The sequence below is a fragment of the Pungitius pungitius genome, chromosome 6, assembly GCF_949316345.1.
Source record: "Pungitius pungitius chromosome 6, fPunPun2.1, whole genome shotgun sequence".
NCBI classification, from domain to species: domain Eukaryota; kingdom Metazoa; phylum Chordata; class Actinopteri; order Perciformes; family Gasterosteidae; genus Pungitius; species Pungitius pungitius.
Genome location: NC_084905.1, coordinates 528542 through 545294, shown reverse-complemented (window position 1 = coordinate 545294; position 16753 = coordinate 528542). Strand labels below are relative to the sequence as shown.

At 41.8% G+C, this 16753-nt stretch overlaps 2 protein-coding genes across 3 annotated transcripts; one reads left to right on the top strand and one right to left on the bottom strand.

Moving 5' to 3' along the window:
* Positions 1-863: 863 nt before the first annotated feature.
* Positions 864-3410, bottom strand: LOC119195801 (zona pellucida sperm-binding protein 4-like). Its single transcript, XM_037451067.2, has 7 exons — positions 2571-3410; positions 2286-2470; positions 2108-2205; positions 1862-2022; positions 1592-1784; positions 1281-1428; positions 864-1198 (listed from the first exon to the last, which is right to left on the bottom strand). Exons 1-7 carry the CDS (start codon positions 3352-3354, stop codon positions 1034-1036), a joined length of 1734 nt encoding a protein of 577 aa, XP_037306964.2. The 5' UTR covers positions 3355-3410; the 3' UTR covers positions 864-1033.
* Positions 3411-7501: 4091 nt separating this feature from the next.
* LOC119195800 (uncharacterized) lies at positions 7502-16543 on the top strand. 2 transcript variants are annotated; one of them, XM_037451063.2, is made up of 20 exons: positions 7502-7693; positions 9316-9462; positions 9553-9659; positions 9743-9851; positions 10245-10361; positions 10437-10498; positions 11731-11883; positions 11962-12153; positions 12239-12338; positions 12434-12575; positions 12722-12905; positions 13187-13286; positions 13869-13996; positions 14086-14117; positions 14476-14588; positions 14844-14989; positions 15076-15170; positions 15246-15324; positions 15418-15526; positions 15990-16543. In XM_037451063.2, the coding sequence occupies exons 1-20, from the start codon at positions 7624-7626 to the stop codon at positions 16061-16063; spliced, it is 2259 nt and encodes a 752-aa protein (XP_037306960.2). In that variant the 5' UTR covers positions 7502-7623; the 3' UTR covers positions 16064-16543. The 2 variants fall into 2 exon arrangements, with proteins under 2 accessions (XP_037306960.2, XP_037306962.2); XM_037451065.2 differs by lacking the exon at positions 10437-10498 and having other exon boundaries at positions 7503-7693; positions 11834-11883.
* The last annotated feature ends 210 nt before the right edge of the window (positions 16544-16753 follow it).

Genomic DNA, 16753 nt, shown 5'->3' with positions numbered 1-16753 from the left:
TTTGAGCAAAGTTGTTGTTGTAACTTATCTTCAACAGTGCTATCATACACCGACTCGGATAAATGTCTTCACTCCAGACTGTGACAGATGACCTGTCAGTCAGCAGGGGGAGCACTGGGATCTGAACTGCAGAAGGTTAAGTGGTAATCTGGGCTACAGGACTATAATTCATGTCTATGTCCTGTGTCTGACTATGTTTTTGGTGTTTAAGGTGACCACACAACTTGTAACATGTGCATCACGGAGCTATTTCAACCGTCTTGAGAGCTCGCAAATCCACCTCTGTCTTGGCCAACAGTGGGGACATCAGAATCAGAACAATCATCTGAAATAAGTGTCAAATGCTTTGACTTTGGAATGGACATCTGAGAAGTCTCCCAATTCTAAAGCTCACAGGTATGGTCAGTGTAGACTGGTGTGATGTGGTGGTTTCTCTTTGTAGGGGTTATACGCCTGGCAGCAGCATTCTGTGTCATTTTTAAAAGTCTCTGAATGTCCCGCCGGCTAATGCTGGGATGAAGGCATAAGGGATGTACTCTTACATAAAGTGATTTAAGTTTATATGGATTTCTTTTGGTTGGATGATTGTAAAGATCTTAAGTTGATTTTCGGTAAAGGAATCTGCTGAGTAGCAGAATTGATTTAGTTGAGTATTGAGCATTGAAGTAACCTGTAGTGTTGCTATAAATGAAACCTAATGAGTGACTCTGCTGCAGCTCCATAAACACATGACACGGCAATGAAGTTATCTGTCCATCTATTATCCGTTAAAAAATTGTTGTTGTTTTTGCTTTAGAGCAACCATGAGTGAGATATTACTAGGGGAACCATGCAGAAAAGTTCTGAAAAGTATACACAACATATCAAAGCCAATATCTTTTAATACAATATGTGTCTACAACATTTTTAGGGATCAATTTCATTCTTACTGCAGCACACTTTTGTATTATTTTTGCATTTATTAAAATACACATTATGTCATATTCAAATATTCTATTTAATCTCAGCCAAATTCTTGAGTTTAGAGTGCTGTTTACTGCACACTCATCTCCACTGGTCCAACGGTCACCACGACCTTTGGCTCCGCCCTGTCCTGCTCCGCGGCCTCAACGTCTCTCTTTGCCTTTTTGTAGCATGTCGGTTCACAAGAGGAGCCCGGTCTCGCAATGCACACAGCCGTGCTGCAGTGAATGTACACCTGAACAAGGAAAACCACGTAAGCAGAGCAATGCAAAAATATGTTGTTGCAGCAGTGAGTCATCAGTAGATCAAATCCTCACCTGTTGACTCGTAGCCTTCTTTGATTTGGGCTCGACGAAGGTAAACATTTTGAAAAAGAAACGCCTGAAGTGACTGTACACGCCGCTAACAGAAGAGGGAGTGACAGGCACCAGTGAGGACAAGTAGTGATCATGTGTGTATGGACACCTGGATGAAAAAGAAAAACCCATCAGCATAACTCATTGCAAAGCATTCATTTCTCTATCACTAACCACCCTGAGCGGAGGTGTAAAATCTGGTGAAATGATTGAACATGTTGAAATAATAAGATAAGAATAATAAGAGAGTGTTAAATATGTATTTAAGTTACCCGTCAACCAGGATGTCCCACTGGGGCAAAGTGTGAGGGGCGGGGCTTGTGGTTGTCCAACAACGTCCAAGAGTCAGGACAAGGTTGGGATCCGTCTTTTCAAGGAGTTGAACCTCCACGTACACCGCGTCTCTCAGTATTTTCGTCACGGGATAGTCAGCATCCGTATAGAATGAAGTATAGGCAGCATCCACTGTGAAAGCAGGGACCAGTAAGTATGCCACACATCCATGAACACAGCAGCACGCTGCCAGGCACACGTTCTCTTACCCTCATTACAACCCTTTGTAGAGCACACTCCACTGGCCAACCTCAGGGCTACTCTGATTGGTCCATAAGCGGCAACTGGAAGAGGAGGGTCTTTAGGTGGTAATACTTCTACAACCAAAGTTTCAACGGCGGTACCGATGTACCGAGCCTGGAAGAGCAATCTGAAGAGAGAAAATAGTCATTACCCTGCTTGGTCAGATCTGTTGTTTAGATCATACAAAATAACTTCAAATAAGAATCACTTACTGATAGTGACTGTCTCTGGTAATGACTCCAAGAGGCCCAACTCCAACTTCATATGAGGAGGTCATTCTGTTCTCATAGATTATAACACCAGGTTCTTCCTACAAAAGGTAAAAGAAAATGTCATTGTTGGCTAAAAAAAGGTTTACGCCTCATTTAAAGTTTTCTTGACTGGTCTTACCCTAACAACGGTGCCACAAGCGGTGACGGGGAAGTTATAGATGACAAAGGCCGAATTAGAATCCACATATTTACAGTTTGGCCCATCTCCCAACAGTGAGATTGAGTCGAGGTCGATCCACGGCAGAGTGGCATCTCTGGCCACAACAACAATGAACTGTCCGTCCTTGGTGCACTGAACGGTGACTGGTGGCACAGAAACAGGCATTGACAGGTTAAAGATGCAGAAAACCTCCTTTACACACTATAACGTTCTAGTGAATGACGTTCTTTTCAAAAAACCCACCTGCTTTTCCATAGTAGCAATGGCTGCCGTCGAAGCAGCAGTTTATGGCTCCACATCCACTAGCGGAGATTCCAGGAGCTCCACATGGGACTCTGACGTTTGTAGACACATCACAGTTCTGGACAACGGGCAAATTTGGATCGATAATCTGGGTTTGTGGGTTCTGATGGTTATGTTGGTTATGTTGGTTCTGTTGCTTTTGTGGTATTTTAGGGCCTGGCTGATCATTGTCAAATTTTGGGTGTTGGTGGGGCCATTGTGGATGTGGATGATGCCAGGTTGGTGGATTTTCTGGACGTTGTGGAGGAATCCCTGGGTTCTGGGGAGGTGCAGGAACCCCTGGGATGAAGGGAGGCCAGGAGGGTGGATTTTCTGGACGAGGTGCAGGAACCCCTGGGATGAAGGGAGGCCAGGAGGGTGGATTTTCTGGACGAGGTGCAGGAACCCCTGGGATGAAGGGAGGCCAGGATGGTGGATTTTCTGGACGAGGTGCAGGAACCCCTGGGTAGAAGGGAGGCCAGGATGGTGGATTTTCTGGACGAGGTGCAGGAACCCCTGGGATGAAGGGTGGTGGATTTTCTGGACGAGGTGCAGGAACCCCTGGGATGAAGGGTGGTGGATTTTCTGGACGAGGTGCAGGAACCCCTGGGATGAAGGGAGGAGGCCATTTTGGGTGTCCCTTTGGATCAGCAGGTGGCCATGGTGGAATATGAGCATTTACCGCAGTCCACAGTACGCACCCTAGCAGTGCTAGTGCCACAGAAGAGGTGGCCCGCTTTGCCATGGTTCAACAGTAGTTTGACCTGGATCCCCAAGTGTACTACTGATGTATATGCTGCTACATTTATATGTGAGTAGCCTGGAGGTTTTAAAAAACTCCTCCTCTGAGGCCAATTTACCACCAATTACAGCTTCCCATTTTTTCTTTAGCCAATCAAAAGCCTCGGGGGTGTATTATGCCATGTTTTTAATAGTGGGAGGATTTGATGAGCCTTTTGGAAACTTGCCAGGAATAGACCCATGTGTCCTATTAGATCAGGTTACTGGGTTGCATGACATTAAAGTAGTTATTAACAAGTGAGACATTTGGGTCACAAAAACCTCTTTCAAAGGTCTCGGTGTTCTTAAAAGCTATTTGTCACCAAATGTATGTGCAATGCACAATGGCAAACACATTGATCGTTCCTCTAGAGCTGAAACAAAGGTGGCTACTCGGGCTGTTCATGGGTTTACCTTGCCCTTGTGCCATTGTGAACACCTCATTTCAAACATACCATTTTCCTAAACAGGGGAGCTTTCATCTACTGCAAGAACAGCATGCACTCAATGTTAATACAGCCAAACATACATCTTTAAATCTGGGAAGGGGTTTACATTACATGATACCTAATAAATACAGCTTACATAACTAATATTACCTAGTTACAATAATTGGCAATTTTCCAATAAGATGTGGAAATAAGTATGACAGTAAGGACTTGCAGCTGATTGCAGTTGAGTGACCTGCTGAACGAGTGTGTTAACCAACCTCAAACTTTGCACAATACTATTTCACTGGTATCAATGCCATGGTACTTTGTTTAATCTCTGCACACCTCATTGTGTCATGTCATAAAAGAAAAATCTATTTTCTCCAATTCGTGAGCTAGTATGCATATCAGTTAGCTATAACTAGCTATTAGTTATAACAGTAGCTTTTCTCAACTTGATACAATGTTTAAGAGTGCAACAATCTAGAAATTGGACTAGAATAAATGAAAAAACAAAATAATGTGACTAGTCAATATTGTGCTCCACTTTGGCTTTGAGTGTAATTGTCAGTTGCAAGAGTGGGTCATTTAGCGTAGTTACTGACTACTAAATAACCGTCTTGATTGACTGTTGACAATAGCCCGACATGAAACAAATGAGAAATCGAAATCACGCATTCAATTTGACCAAAGTTTCAGACTGCCTTTGTTACTGCTGTAGTTCAATAGCTATTAACAACCAGTGCAAGCGCTACAAACTTACAAATACAACTTCAAAAAGGTTACCAAACTATATAGCTTGTTGTGGAAGCTTTGTATTACGGTTGAGACAATACTATCGATGTGGTTGATGTGGTTGAAGCGGTGCATGTGCTGCATGTGCTGGATGTGATGGATGTGATGGATGTGATGGATGTGCTGGATGCGCTAGATGTGCTGGATGTGCTGGATGTGATGGATGTGATGGATGTGATGGATGTGATGGATGTGGCTGCTGCGGTTGGTGTGTTTCATGTAGTTGCTGCAGGTAAGGGGCATGTGGTTCTTGGAGAGATTGAAAATAAGTAAATGATTGTGTATGTGCAGGATAATCTTACAGTGCAGAGTTTCTACAGAGTTTCTACCACTGTTCCAACTAGCAGTGCTAGTGCCACTACTGAGATGATATTGCTTTGCCACGGTTCTATAGAAGTGTAAAATGTTGTATATGCTGACTAGGCTTGATGTTTTAAAACCCCTCCTTTGAGGTCAAATAACTACAGAATCCAGCTTCCCACCTTTTTATTAATCACCAAAAAACGTCTCATGTGAATTAATTCATATCTTTTATTTTAATTCAGGGGTATAAATGAATAAACCTTTCGGCAACTTCACAAGATCAGTTGTATGGGTGAGAAAGGGGTAGAACATCCTGTCCAATCATGCCACTTGTTTGATTAACAGTTTGACATTAAAGTATTTATTTAGGTCACAAAAACATTTCCAAAGGTCTTTCTGACCTCAAGCTTTATTTGTCACCAATATTTATTTTGCTGGGACTTCTCTGATTTGGTATTGAGGCCTTTTGTCTGACAGCTACAACCAAACAGTGTTTAGAGTGCTCTGAGACAGACTTACAGACAGAGGAAAGGGTTTTACTAACTAATACTAAAAGAGACCTCCAACAATAAACCTTACCTTCTTTCGCCTTGCTAGATGTTGTCTATGTTTTTTTACAATGTTCTCAATCTGTTTCTCTCACGACCCACTTTGGAAGAAGAAAGATGTTCACGCCCCAGCAAAATTGTAATTGTAAATGTTGTAAATGATGGAAGAGTTGAAATCACTTTCAAGTAAACCAGATTGCTCCCTCAGACAAAACTACATGAAATGTCCAACATTTTGCTAAAACAAATACAGTTCTATTAGTGCAAAGAATAACTATATTTGGCAGAAAATAGTCTATTGTTGCTGTACTAAACATCTTTAAACACTGCATATGTTATGAACAATAATGCACTTTGTGTGTATGAGCCATCTTATACTGATAAAACATGTTTTGTCAGTATTAGTGGCTGCAAAGAGCCATCTTACCAATACAAATCTTTTCAAAACAGACTTGATTAGGACACTTTTCATTTTTTTTCAATATTGAGCTTGGATCTGTATTATGTTTTGAGAGAGGCAACAGCAGTCTGCGTACTTTGTAATATGGAAAGTTGTCAATAAAGTTATTGAAATAAAATAAGTCTGAATTCCCCCATGAGCCCCACCTGTAAAACCACTGCGATCCACAAGAGGTTCGCAGTGGTATTAGATTACATTACATGTCATTTACATCATGTCATTTATCCAAAGCGACTTACATTGCATTATAACCCATGCGTTACATTTTGCCTGGGGAACAATTAGGGGTTGGGTGTCCTCCTCAGGGACACTTCGACCTGACACATCACACTACTAATGCATTTTACTCCAGGTGAATAAAAAGGAGAATAAATAAAGGTAAACAATGAGGAGGGCACATGTGTGTTAAGAGTTCTATTGAAATGTATACATTTAAAACAATAAGGATGAAATAAATAAAGAACCTGCATGAAATCAGACAATATTTACAAATGTATTCCTTGAATTTTTAATTTTGTCAATCAAGCTATTCTGACAAAAAATAGTAAAATCATTATTTAAAATAACCTCTCATCTTATGAGGAAAGAAGATGGAACATGTTAAGAGTGATTATAAAGTATGAGTGGGACAGCACTTATTTACACCATTTAAAGCCTTTTCAGACTCTCACACTCAGCCATTTACCAGGTGACATCAGTTGGGTCTCTGAGGATTCAACGTTCAGGGGGACATTGGGACGGGTCCACAGTTTGAGTTGTTATGTAGTGGGGTCATTTAACCACACAGGGTTTTTATGTTTTTTTGTTCTTTTGAGCACATTCCCTGTCCCATTCAGAAGAGACAAAAACTGACTGAAGTTTATAGGTCAACTTTGCAAGATAGTCAGCAGGAGAGCTTAAAATAGATGAAGATGGCGTGTTACTATGCGAGCAACACAAAACCCAGTTGTTGATTCACAAAACTTGAAGCATGGCTTCGTCTCCTCTGCTGGAACATATTTACGAGCTTCTTTTTTTAATCAATCATTATCATTAAAATGTGCACCTTCGACATTGGAATTCCGGGATAAATACAGAGGAAACACTGGTTCATGTTCCTTGTTTTAAAGAGCCGACCCCTCCCACCCTGGACATGAACTGTTTGTGCCCCTTCCATCCGGCAGGAGGCTGAGGTCCACCAGGACTAAGACGTCCCGCCACACGAACAGTTTCTTCCCTTCGGCAGTCGGGCTCATCAACAGAGCCCGGCCCCCCCCCCTGATTGTCTCTGACTCCCATGCTCATCATCACTGTGTCACTTTCACTTGTCACCCGTCACTTTGTTTAGCTGGTGCACTTTATCCTTATTTTTATTTCTAATTTTATCTTATCTCCTCTAACATACTAACCCATAGCTTTAGTTTTTAGCGTACTAACCCATAGCTTATATTTTATATTTTATTGTACTTTTATTTTATTCTATTTTTAATCTCATTTGTTTTCTTTATTGTACTGTCTTCATGCACCTTCCGCCAAGACAATTTCCATGTATGTACAACATACAATGGCAATAAACGTTTCCTGATTAAACCATGGCGGCACTACAATTCCCACAATTCCACGCGGTCTGACCCTGAACGAGTGCGTCCCTTCGCGTGTACGCAGCGATGAGAGCCGAGTGTTTCTACCCGTAACGGTGAGCAGTTTGACCGCAGGAGATGTCTCTGCCGGCCGCACACAGCTCAGACGTCAGCAGCCGGAGGCGGAGGCCCGCAGAACCGACGCACGGTGAGCGGCTCAGGCTAACATAACATTGAGCGCAAATATGAAATAAAACTAAACTTTATTTGAAACGAGCAAAACGTGTCCTCGACGGCGCTGTGCATATTCTCCATTTTAAAAATGACAAGCGGGGCTGTTGTGCTGGTTCGGCTGGTTCGGCCTGCCGTCATCTCCCCGTGAGAAGGAAGGAGCAGACACGGTGCGCCCGGGTGAGAGGAGGCTGCTGCGTGTCGGTCACGGTGATTACACGCCGCGGGTACGCGCGCCCGCGCGCGCCAGTGACGACCCTGTTTATACATCGAAATGTGCACATTTTAATGTTTTGGGACGTTTCATATGTATTTGTGTTTCCTGCTGCTATGAGTCAAACTGTATTTTGATATACTGAGGCTATTTAAGTTCATGGTTTAACACTTAAATACATCCCTATTTATAATACAATTAGCTAAAAGAAAATTAAACCAGTGAAGGTTCCACCATGTGAAATTAATAATAAATGGTTATCAAAAGTCTTGTTCTAATGAATGGGATTATTTAAATGATGGTTTTATTTGTTATTCTGTTTTTTGCTGCACACCAACCAAATATCTAAATCAGAATCTGTATAACAACCTCTGGAATGATTTCAATTTTGGAATTACACATTTTCTTTAATGTGTGCCTGACTTTATTTAGGTTATACTCAATGAAAGAAAATAAACTTGGTCTTTCATGGTTGATGCTATAAAACCTAATATCCTCCATGTGAATAGCTGCCTCTGCTTTCCACTATTTATTCACTCTGAACCTTCAAGTCTTCTACAGCGAGGGACAGAACTATGAGTGAAAACCTACAAACAGCCTCTTTCTACACTTAACTACACAAAAATAGAAACAGAAAGAGGAAATAAAACTAGACCCAAAAGTGTGTGACGGTACTGTTTACCAGTTAAAAAGGAGAAGTAAAGGTTATTGTTCTTTCTCGTTCCATGATGCCGGCGGTTGGTTTCCCTGCAGAACTAAATATTGTCCGGCTGTCTGAGGTTATCGGTTCAGAGGCAGGTTATCAGTATATGTGGTGTGGTGATGCATTATGGAGGATGGGATGATTCTCTTTACAGATATGGGCTTTTTCAGTTTTAAGGTTCTTGAATGACTGAAAGATTTATGACCAAGGTTATTTACTATTGTAAGTGTCCCTGTGTGACCTAAAGGTTGAGTTATGGAGAGGAATGATTTTGGAGGCACTGTGTGTGTGTGTGTATTTTATGACATAACTGCAGTGCAGATATTAGGTATCAAGTCGTTAAATTACCACATTACAAATATTTGTTTGATTCAGAAGTCTTAAGGTGTCTTAAACTCATCAGTCTTGTGGCTTGGGTATTATTCTTGTTCATGGTGTGAGAGCCCAAAGCATCTTAAACCAGATCTAATCGTATCCTGAGTCCTCCACTCAAAGTGTGCTCATTATTTTTGAGTGGTACACAATAGTTTTAGTACAAACACTCTTTTTTATTTGTCTTAAATGTTTCCTTTAATGATTTTATTATCAAGATGACCAGAATCTTTACCGCTTACTTTGCGACTACATAAAAACATTGTTACGTTTCTTTTAGTTTAATTCGTTTTTTCCCTTCTGGTTTCAGATCTTCCGTCGGAAAGTGATCCCAAGCTCAGTCACAACCCGGAACAGATCCACGACCAGCTGAGCAGAGATCCCATGGACACTCTATCTTCACAGCTGTCAACATGTCCTGCACTGTGCACAACAAAATGCATGCCCGAACATACATGTGAGTACTTGTCTATTTAGATTTTTCTTAACAGCAACAGAAGTATGTTTCTTAAGCATTTATCTGTCACCTATTTGCTCGTCGATTTAGGTCCGAACCACCGCGCCTGTGACGATAGCTGGGAAGAGATCCAAAGAAAGAGGACCATCAGAGCGGAGAACGAAGTGGAGGCCAACAAACTGGTCAACAACTACAGGGTGAGGCGTCCAAAGGGGTTCGAGTGGAGCACAACTGGCACGACGGGTCATCCCTCTCACGCAGTATTTGGTGTCCGTGTCAGTTTGGTTTCAGAAAATGGAAGAGCCATGTGACGGCACGTCCGTTTGAGGTCCGCTCAGAAGTTGTGAAAGAGCTGTACTCTGAACTGAACGTCGTTAAACCACATCCAGGTGCAGGTTATTGGATTCCAGTAGTGTGTTGAGTTTGTGTTGGAGGATAATTCTTATTAGTCTTAACTTGGGAAATGATTGATGAACGTGTAAATATGTTCAGGCACGTGAAGCCGAAAGCGAGCACAAAGAGAGAAATGATTGCGCATTACAACCAAAAATAAACCTGTATGTGCACAACTAAGACTAGAATTTCTTCAGTTTAACCTGTTTAATTGTGTTTTACTATCCGCAATTTACTTCATGAGCACTTTAACTTCAGAGAGAGAAATCCTAACAGAGCCACAAAAATGTGATCAAAGTTGTAATAAATCAGCATTTTTTCTGACCAATTACCTTCAAACAAATTGGTATTAAACTTGAGCCTTTCACTAATGTCTGTGATTTTCTCAGGTCGTCTCATCACATGTGGAAACATAGTGTACGTGCTCCTCTTCGGTTGGTGGCTCTCTCTGGCATATCTATTCATCGGACTCCTCATGTTCCTCACTATCACTGGCGTACCGCATGGTAGGTTAACCAACCAACAAGGACGGATGGTCATGGTCATTTTTGCATATATTCAGTGTTTCCCTCACTCTTCAGGTAAACTATGCTGGAAGTTGTCCTGCTACTTCCTTTGGCCTTTTGGCAAGTCAATCCATGAGGTACACTTTGCTTTCTGTTGATTTTTACATTGTGTACTAACTGAAATGGGGAAGATGCACAGTACTGAGACCACAGGTCTTGCAAAGCGACACCACAAGTCTGCGACACAATACTTTGCTGCAACTCGTAGTTACACAGACATCGTTGAGCTTAGAGTTGACACTGAAAAGATGAAGGTTTTCATTCCCTGTATATTTGAGTCCGTTTGATATCAGCACATGTGACCCAACTGAAACCCACCAGCGATGGAGGCAAAAATCATTTAACTCTATAATTGTAATGTCTGGCGGCGCTTTGAATGAAGCCTTTTGCATCACACCAATGTAAAGCCTCTTGGTTCAGGAACAGTTTGACCTGGACTGTCCTGAAGTGCACAAAATACTGACATGCAGCAGAGGTTTGACGTTTTTAAAACACCTCATATGAGGTCAGATAACCTCCAATTCCATCCTCTCATATTTTTGTTAGCCACTTAAAAGCTTCAGAGCTGTATTACGTCATGTGCTTCATATTATTCAGGGCCAAGAATTATTGACCCTTTTGGAAAATCCGCTGAAAGGTGAGAAGGGAAATCAAATATCCTGTATGATCAGGCCAGTGGGTCGGTGGACAGTATGACATTATTATTGACAATTTAGGTCACAAAAACCTTTTCATCGGTCTTTGTGGACTCGAGCTGGTCGGTTGGCAGTGACACCTACAACATGCACAGGTTTAGATGACCCCGAAACAAAGCAAAAGACAGGCAACACGTAGAATATGGATCCAAGTTTTGACGCTAAACGTGTGTATCAGCTTACTTACAGTATATTTGCTGTAAAAAAAGGCTTTGCTGGGAGTGTTGTCCTCTCTATGAATAATTAAGCCAAATGGAAGGAAACACATGCAACCAAAGCCAATCTAGCATCCGTATGTGTATCCATATGCTCGATGTCTAGCTTCATTTTAGCAACGCCTTCAGCAATAACCAATACAAATCTCTCTGCACTTTGTGGATTTCTAATTGAAGTGTAAGTGCCGTAGTTACATTTATGAATGTCTCCTTCTGTCCTACAAATCTGATTGGATTTCAAAATCGGAATTCTAATTGGATATTCTTTCAAGTCCTGAAAATATTACTTAAAAGTGTAAATAAATACAACTTACAGCAGGAAGCCCATTGATTGCAATTACACTGGGTGAATTGTAAAGTTGGTGCTTTAATGATTTTCCTCCGGTTATGTTTTTTCAGGTTGGAAATCCCATGAGGAGGTGTTGTGAGCAAGCACCTGACTGTGCGTGTAACATAGACGGGACAGAAGATATTTCACCAATTCTGTTGCCTTCACCCACAGAGGTGCCAATTCCTGAGCCGCCAGGAAGACCTCTGCACACTCCTTACTGGGTAATTGAAAATCGATGTATAGAACATGTGCACAAAATACATTTTAGCTCCATGGACATCATTCTCCTTGTTACACAGCATCGCTTCTCGACCTACGCGTGGCTGCTGCTGGGATATCCTCCTCTTGTGGTCATCCACTTCCTGGCCTGCTTCCTCTCGTGGATCCTGGTCTTCACTATCCCAGTTTTTAAGATGAACGCACGGACACTGCGCATTATCCTCCTCTTGGCTCCTGAGGATGTCTCCGTCTCTACCTGCTCAGAGAGGAAGGCAAGGGATTTAGCATGAAACACTGGAGATATTATTCAGTGTTGGTTTAATGTACCAGCTCCTTTATTATCTACTTGACCCTTAGCATCCAGTCTATGAAACCAGAGCCCTGCTGTGCTGCTACCACGCTGCAAACTGGTACTACTACAAGTACACTGTTGATGGGATCAACGTGTTCGCTGTCAGTATCCTTCACCTTTGTTTACATGAAGAGTGTGTGTGTGTGTGTGTGTGTGTGTGTCAAATGAAGACCTGTCATCATCTTTGACTCTCATCTCAGACCTTCTCCCTTTAGTGATAGTTGCCATTGTAATTGGATATATAGACAGAGAAAACCAATTTGCCAGCTCTAATGTCAAGTTTGCCATAGCAATCTGCTCCATCATACCTCTGTCGTATTACATTGGAATGGGCATTGCCAGGTGAGTTGTTCACTGAAACACAATAAATTGTACACTAGATGTGTCCTTTCCTGATGCAACTAGTGTAACAGAAATGTTAAAAGTTACATTATTTCGTACAAAGCAGCTTCTGATGTTACTGTCAATCGATCATTGGAGTCTTTCAGTATTTCAGCCCAGAGTAACTTTGCCGTGGGTGCCGTGGTGAACGCCACCTTTGGCTCCATCACGGAGTTGACGTTTTACATCACAGCCCTACTCAGAGGTCACCGGGAAGCCAAACCGTGTCTGCAGGAGGTTGTTAAGGCCGCTCTGACTGGCACACTGCTCGGATGCATCCTCTTCATCCCTGTGAGCCATCCTACACATGCAGCTTTTACCACTTAAAACACTTTAAATGAGATTTATTTCCATTTGTAAATTGAGAGAAGGGATACTAATGTGCGTCTGCCTTTTTAAAGTATATTTTCTTCCCATATCATAAAAAATAAAAATATCCCCCCAACACAGTTCACACCCTTATAACACAGTATAATTTCAGCAATCCAAGTTACCTCCCAATGGGAACAAAAGTCACATTCAAATACACAAATACTGCAGTATGAATGGGGCCTTTTTTGTCTTTTTCTCAGGGCATCTGCATGATAATCGGAGGGTTGAGACACAGCGAGCAGCGATTCAACAGTCGCTCCACAGGAGTGAGCTCTGCATTGCTTTTCATCTCCGTAGGAGGCAAGTATGTGACCAATGTGCCCGACAGCTGCCAAGTCACACACAGGCGTTGAATTCAAAGCAAAAATAAAAAATATTTGCTCTCACTGTATTTACACAAGATACAAAATCAGGCCATGAAATGAAATGAGAGTTAAAGGTACTCTCATTTCATATTCGCAGCAACAAAAAAGCGGTGCCTGCTTCAGTTTGGAAACTTGCTCCCTCTGCAGGCAACACATCACACAACTACTTCTGCTTTGTCCCTTGTGTTTGTATGTGTTTGCATCTTAACACTTTTAAAATACATTGTCACAGATTCAACATAATTGAGTCACGTGTTTCTCCACCTGATGTTAAATTGTAAAATAAAAACAGCTTAGCTTGTGCCTGCAAGACGTTAAATGTTGAAGATTTTGTAAATAAATGCGTCCTTTGTCTGCTCTTGGTCATTAGAGAAGTAATTCTAACTGAATAACTGACACCCAGGTGATGCTGGCTGCTAAAATATCAGCTGCACCCTGCAAAACTGAAATCAAAATAAACATAAAAGTATCACCAGACTCTTTTACACTGACTAACCCCCCCGATTGTCAATGGCAGGTGTGTTTGCCCCCACGTTGTTCTCCAAAGCTTATGGAAATCTGGTGTGTGATGCTTGCACCAACTCGCCCGGAGGAAACGGCACAAACAGCAGTCAGTTCGTCTGCCACGACTGCCACTACGATCTGGTCAGCCCCCCTTTTATACACATTATAACACACATTGGGTGTATTTCTTACAGTGTGTAGCACATAATATGATTTATTTCTCCCAACAGAGCAATGGTACATTGTTCCACAACCACGTTGAGTAAGATTGATTTTTTTAAATTATATACTCATATACATATATATATTACTGACTGTAATAAATAACAAGTCTTCTTGTCAGTGCATTTGGTGTCGAGAGTTAACTTTTCCACTAAGTCCCCGTGTGTCATTATTCAAATTGACAGTTGAAGACTTAAAAACTGTCTCTCGAGCTGATGCGCTACCAACGACTTTACAACACCTCTCTTTTAAAGTTTGTCATTCTTGTGTAATAAATGCAAAAATGGAACTGTCTGCATGCAGATAAATCCATCTAAAAGTAGAACATGCCATCATATAATCTTTTCAACTTCCCTATTTACTTTGCTTCCCTGTGTTGTGTGTGATGCTGCTGCCAGGCCCCTGGTGTACACAGTGTGTGCCCTCTTGCCAGCTGCCTACATCATTGGTCTGATATTTACGTTGAAGACGCACTCCCACATTTATGACATCCAGGTTGGAGAGGGACAGGGTAGGAGTTTCCCTCTCATGCACAGCACAGCTAAAAGGAGGGTTTGGTTGGTTTCAAGTGGGGTTGTTTCATACTGTTACTTTTCTCCAAACTACAGATATGATGATTGTCATCTTCTACTGTAGTAACACACTAACTTTGGATAAATACCTCATACAAACCGACCTCAAACCATCCGTGATGGCTAACACAACATTGTGTCGTGCATTATTCTACTATAACACAATGAACGGATTTCTCTGTCGGAGTGTGCAGTGTCGGGCCAGCCTGGCGCTGTGGTCCACTGGTCCCGGTGGAGGTCTCTGCTCATCCTCATCATGGCCACCGTGCTCACGTCTGCTTGCGCTGATCTCGCCACCGAGCACATCCAGCCAATTCTAAACCAGCCCAACATCTCTCAGGTCAGGAGCTGATGCCTCAGGGCAGCGACCCGGGGTTCTTGTGGTTGTTTCCTCCGACGGTCCTAACGTTGACTCTGTTTCTCCAGTATTTCATTGGCGTGACAGTTCTTGCAATGATTCCTGAGATCCCAGAGATTGTGAATGGGATTCAGTTTGCCCTCCAAAACAACATCAGTCTCAGGTAAATCCTTTCGTATTCGGGAGGCACTCTGCACATTTCAAAAAGGGACATTTTTAATGATCTGTCTTTTCTCAGCTTGGAGGTGGGAAGCTGTATTGCTGTTCAGGTCTGCATGCTGCAGATTCCAATCCTCGTCTTATTCAATGCCTGCTATGTAAGACACCCTTCAGTTTGATCATCAATTCATTCTCATAAATACCCACTGTTTTCTGTTTTATAGTTTCTGTGATCATGTCCGTTTTAACAGGATGTGGGATTTGTGCTGTTGTTCGGTGACATACACCTGTGGGCTAGTATCTTCAGTGTGATCCTTGTAAACTACATCTTCATGGACGGCAAGTCGGATTATTTCCAGGGTAAGTTTTCCGTTTTATTTTCTTTACAGATATAGAACCAAAAGTCATTCATCTTCAAACTAGAAAGGCTCATCTCTTGGCTGATTCCAAATTGATTAAAGAAACCCGTGCAGCAGGGTGTGTGTTCTGGTCGCTCCGTTAGCTTTTGGCAAACACACATCAAGAAGGAGATCAAAGATGGCGCACTGCAAGCCTCCTGTCTCCTAAGAGGGCGCCGCGTGTGCAGAAGTTGCTCCTCCACCAGGCCGGTTGAGTCATTTATCCGAGTGGCTTTGCTGAGCTGTCAATGATTCTCAAGTGTTCTGCAAATGTTGCCACAACAACAGTCCATGGTGATTTCAGAATATCCAAAAACGTTACCACATATTTATTGTATGTTTTGGTTTGTTTAACAACAGCTGCAGCAAATATAGGATGTTGGTTTGATGAAAGGTCATCTTTTACATGTTGTCTCCCCACACAGGTACGGCTCTGGTGGTTGTCTACCTTATTCTGCTGGCTTTGTATTTCTTTGCTCCATCTCCACCAGGCTGCTGAAGTCTTTTCAGCCCGACTCACGTGTTTTATTAAGCTTAAAAAGCAAATTGAACTCCACTGTAGATATGACTTTTTAATGCAGGGTCATGGCTACGTGATTGTGTGTGAATCCTGACATATTTACAAGTATTTTATTTCTCATGCCGGTTTCTAAATGAAACAGTTTTTCACATTTTCTTTAATCTCAGGTAGGTGTTGCATGAATATCTAACCACTGTCAAATGTAGTTTGAACTGTGCGTCCAACTGATGTAAAACGTGGTCAAGAAAAAGTAGTTTTACAATGCAGTTTAATAATATAATGTTAAGCATCTGCACTGATATTTTGTTTGGGGTAATGATATAATATATTTTGTTGAAAGTTTAACGTCTGTTAAGAGATAGTGTTTTATCTAAAACAGTGACGCTATGGGAAATGCAGCATGGCTGGCTGTGTTAAGCAAGAAAAAGAACAATCTGACAATACAACAGTTTGAAAAACTGTCTGCCTGTGTTTTTATTGTTGTACATTCTACAGGCAGAAATGTCTGAATAATGTACATTACAGCCATAATCGCGTTTGAGCTTTTCTCCTGAGAGATTATGCAAAGTGGCATGCACACCATACTTTCATGCAAGAGATAATTGAACTTTCATTAACTTCACAAATTAAAAAGTACAAACACCTCAATCTTAAGTAAGGCTGCACATT

What these genes read in the sequence shown, in the direction of transcription:
- LOC119195801 (XM_037451067.2), bottom strand. Translation starts at nt 3,354, where the DNA reads ATGGCAAAGCGGGCCACCTCTTCTGTGGCACTAGCACTGCTAGGGTGC. An exon ending in TACAAAGGGTTGTAATGAGG is followed by an intron (nt 1,785 to 1,861) that starts GTAAGAGAACGT and finishes CTGCTTTCACAG; the next exon opens with TGGATGCTGCCTATACTTCA. An exon ending in AGAAGGCTACGAGTCAACAG is followed by an intron (nt 1,199 to 1,280) that starts GTGAGGATTTGA and finishes TTCCTTGTTCAG; the next exon opens with GTGTACATTCACTGCAGCAC.
- LOC119195800 (XM_037451063.2), top strand. Translation starts at nt 7,624, where the DNA reads ATGTCTCTGCCGGCCGCACACAGCTCAGACGTCAGCAGCCGGAGGCGG. An exon ending in TATCACTGGCGTACCGCATG is followed by an intron (nt 10,362 to 10,436) that starts GTAGGTTAACCA and finishes CTCACTCTTCAG; the next exon opens with GTAAACTATGCTGGAAGTTG. An exon ending in GATCAACGTGTTCGCTGTCA is followed by an intron (nt 12,339 to 12,433) that starts GTATCCTTCACC and finishes CTCTCATCTCAG; the next exon opens with ACCTTCTCCCTTTAGTGATA.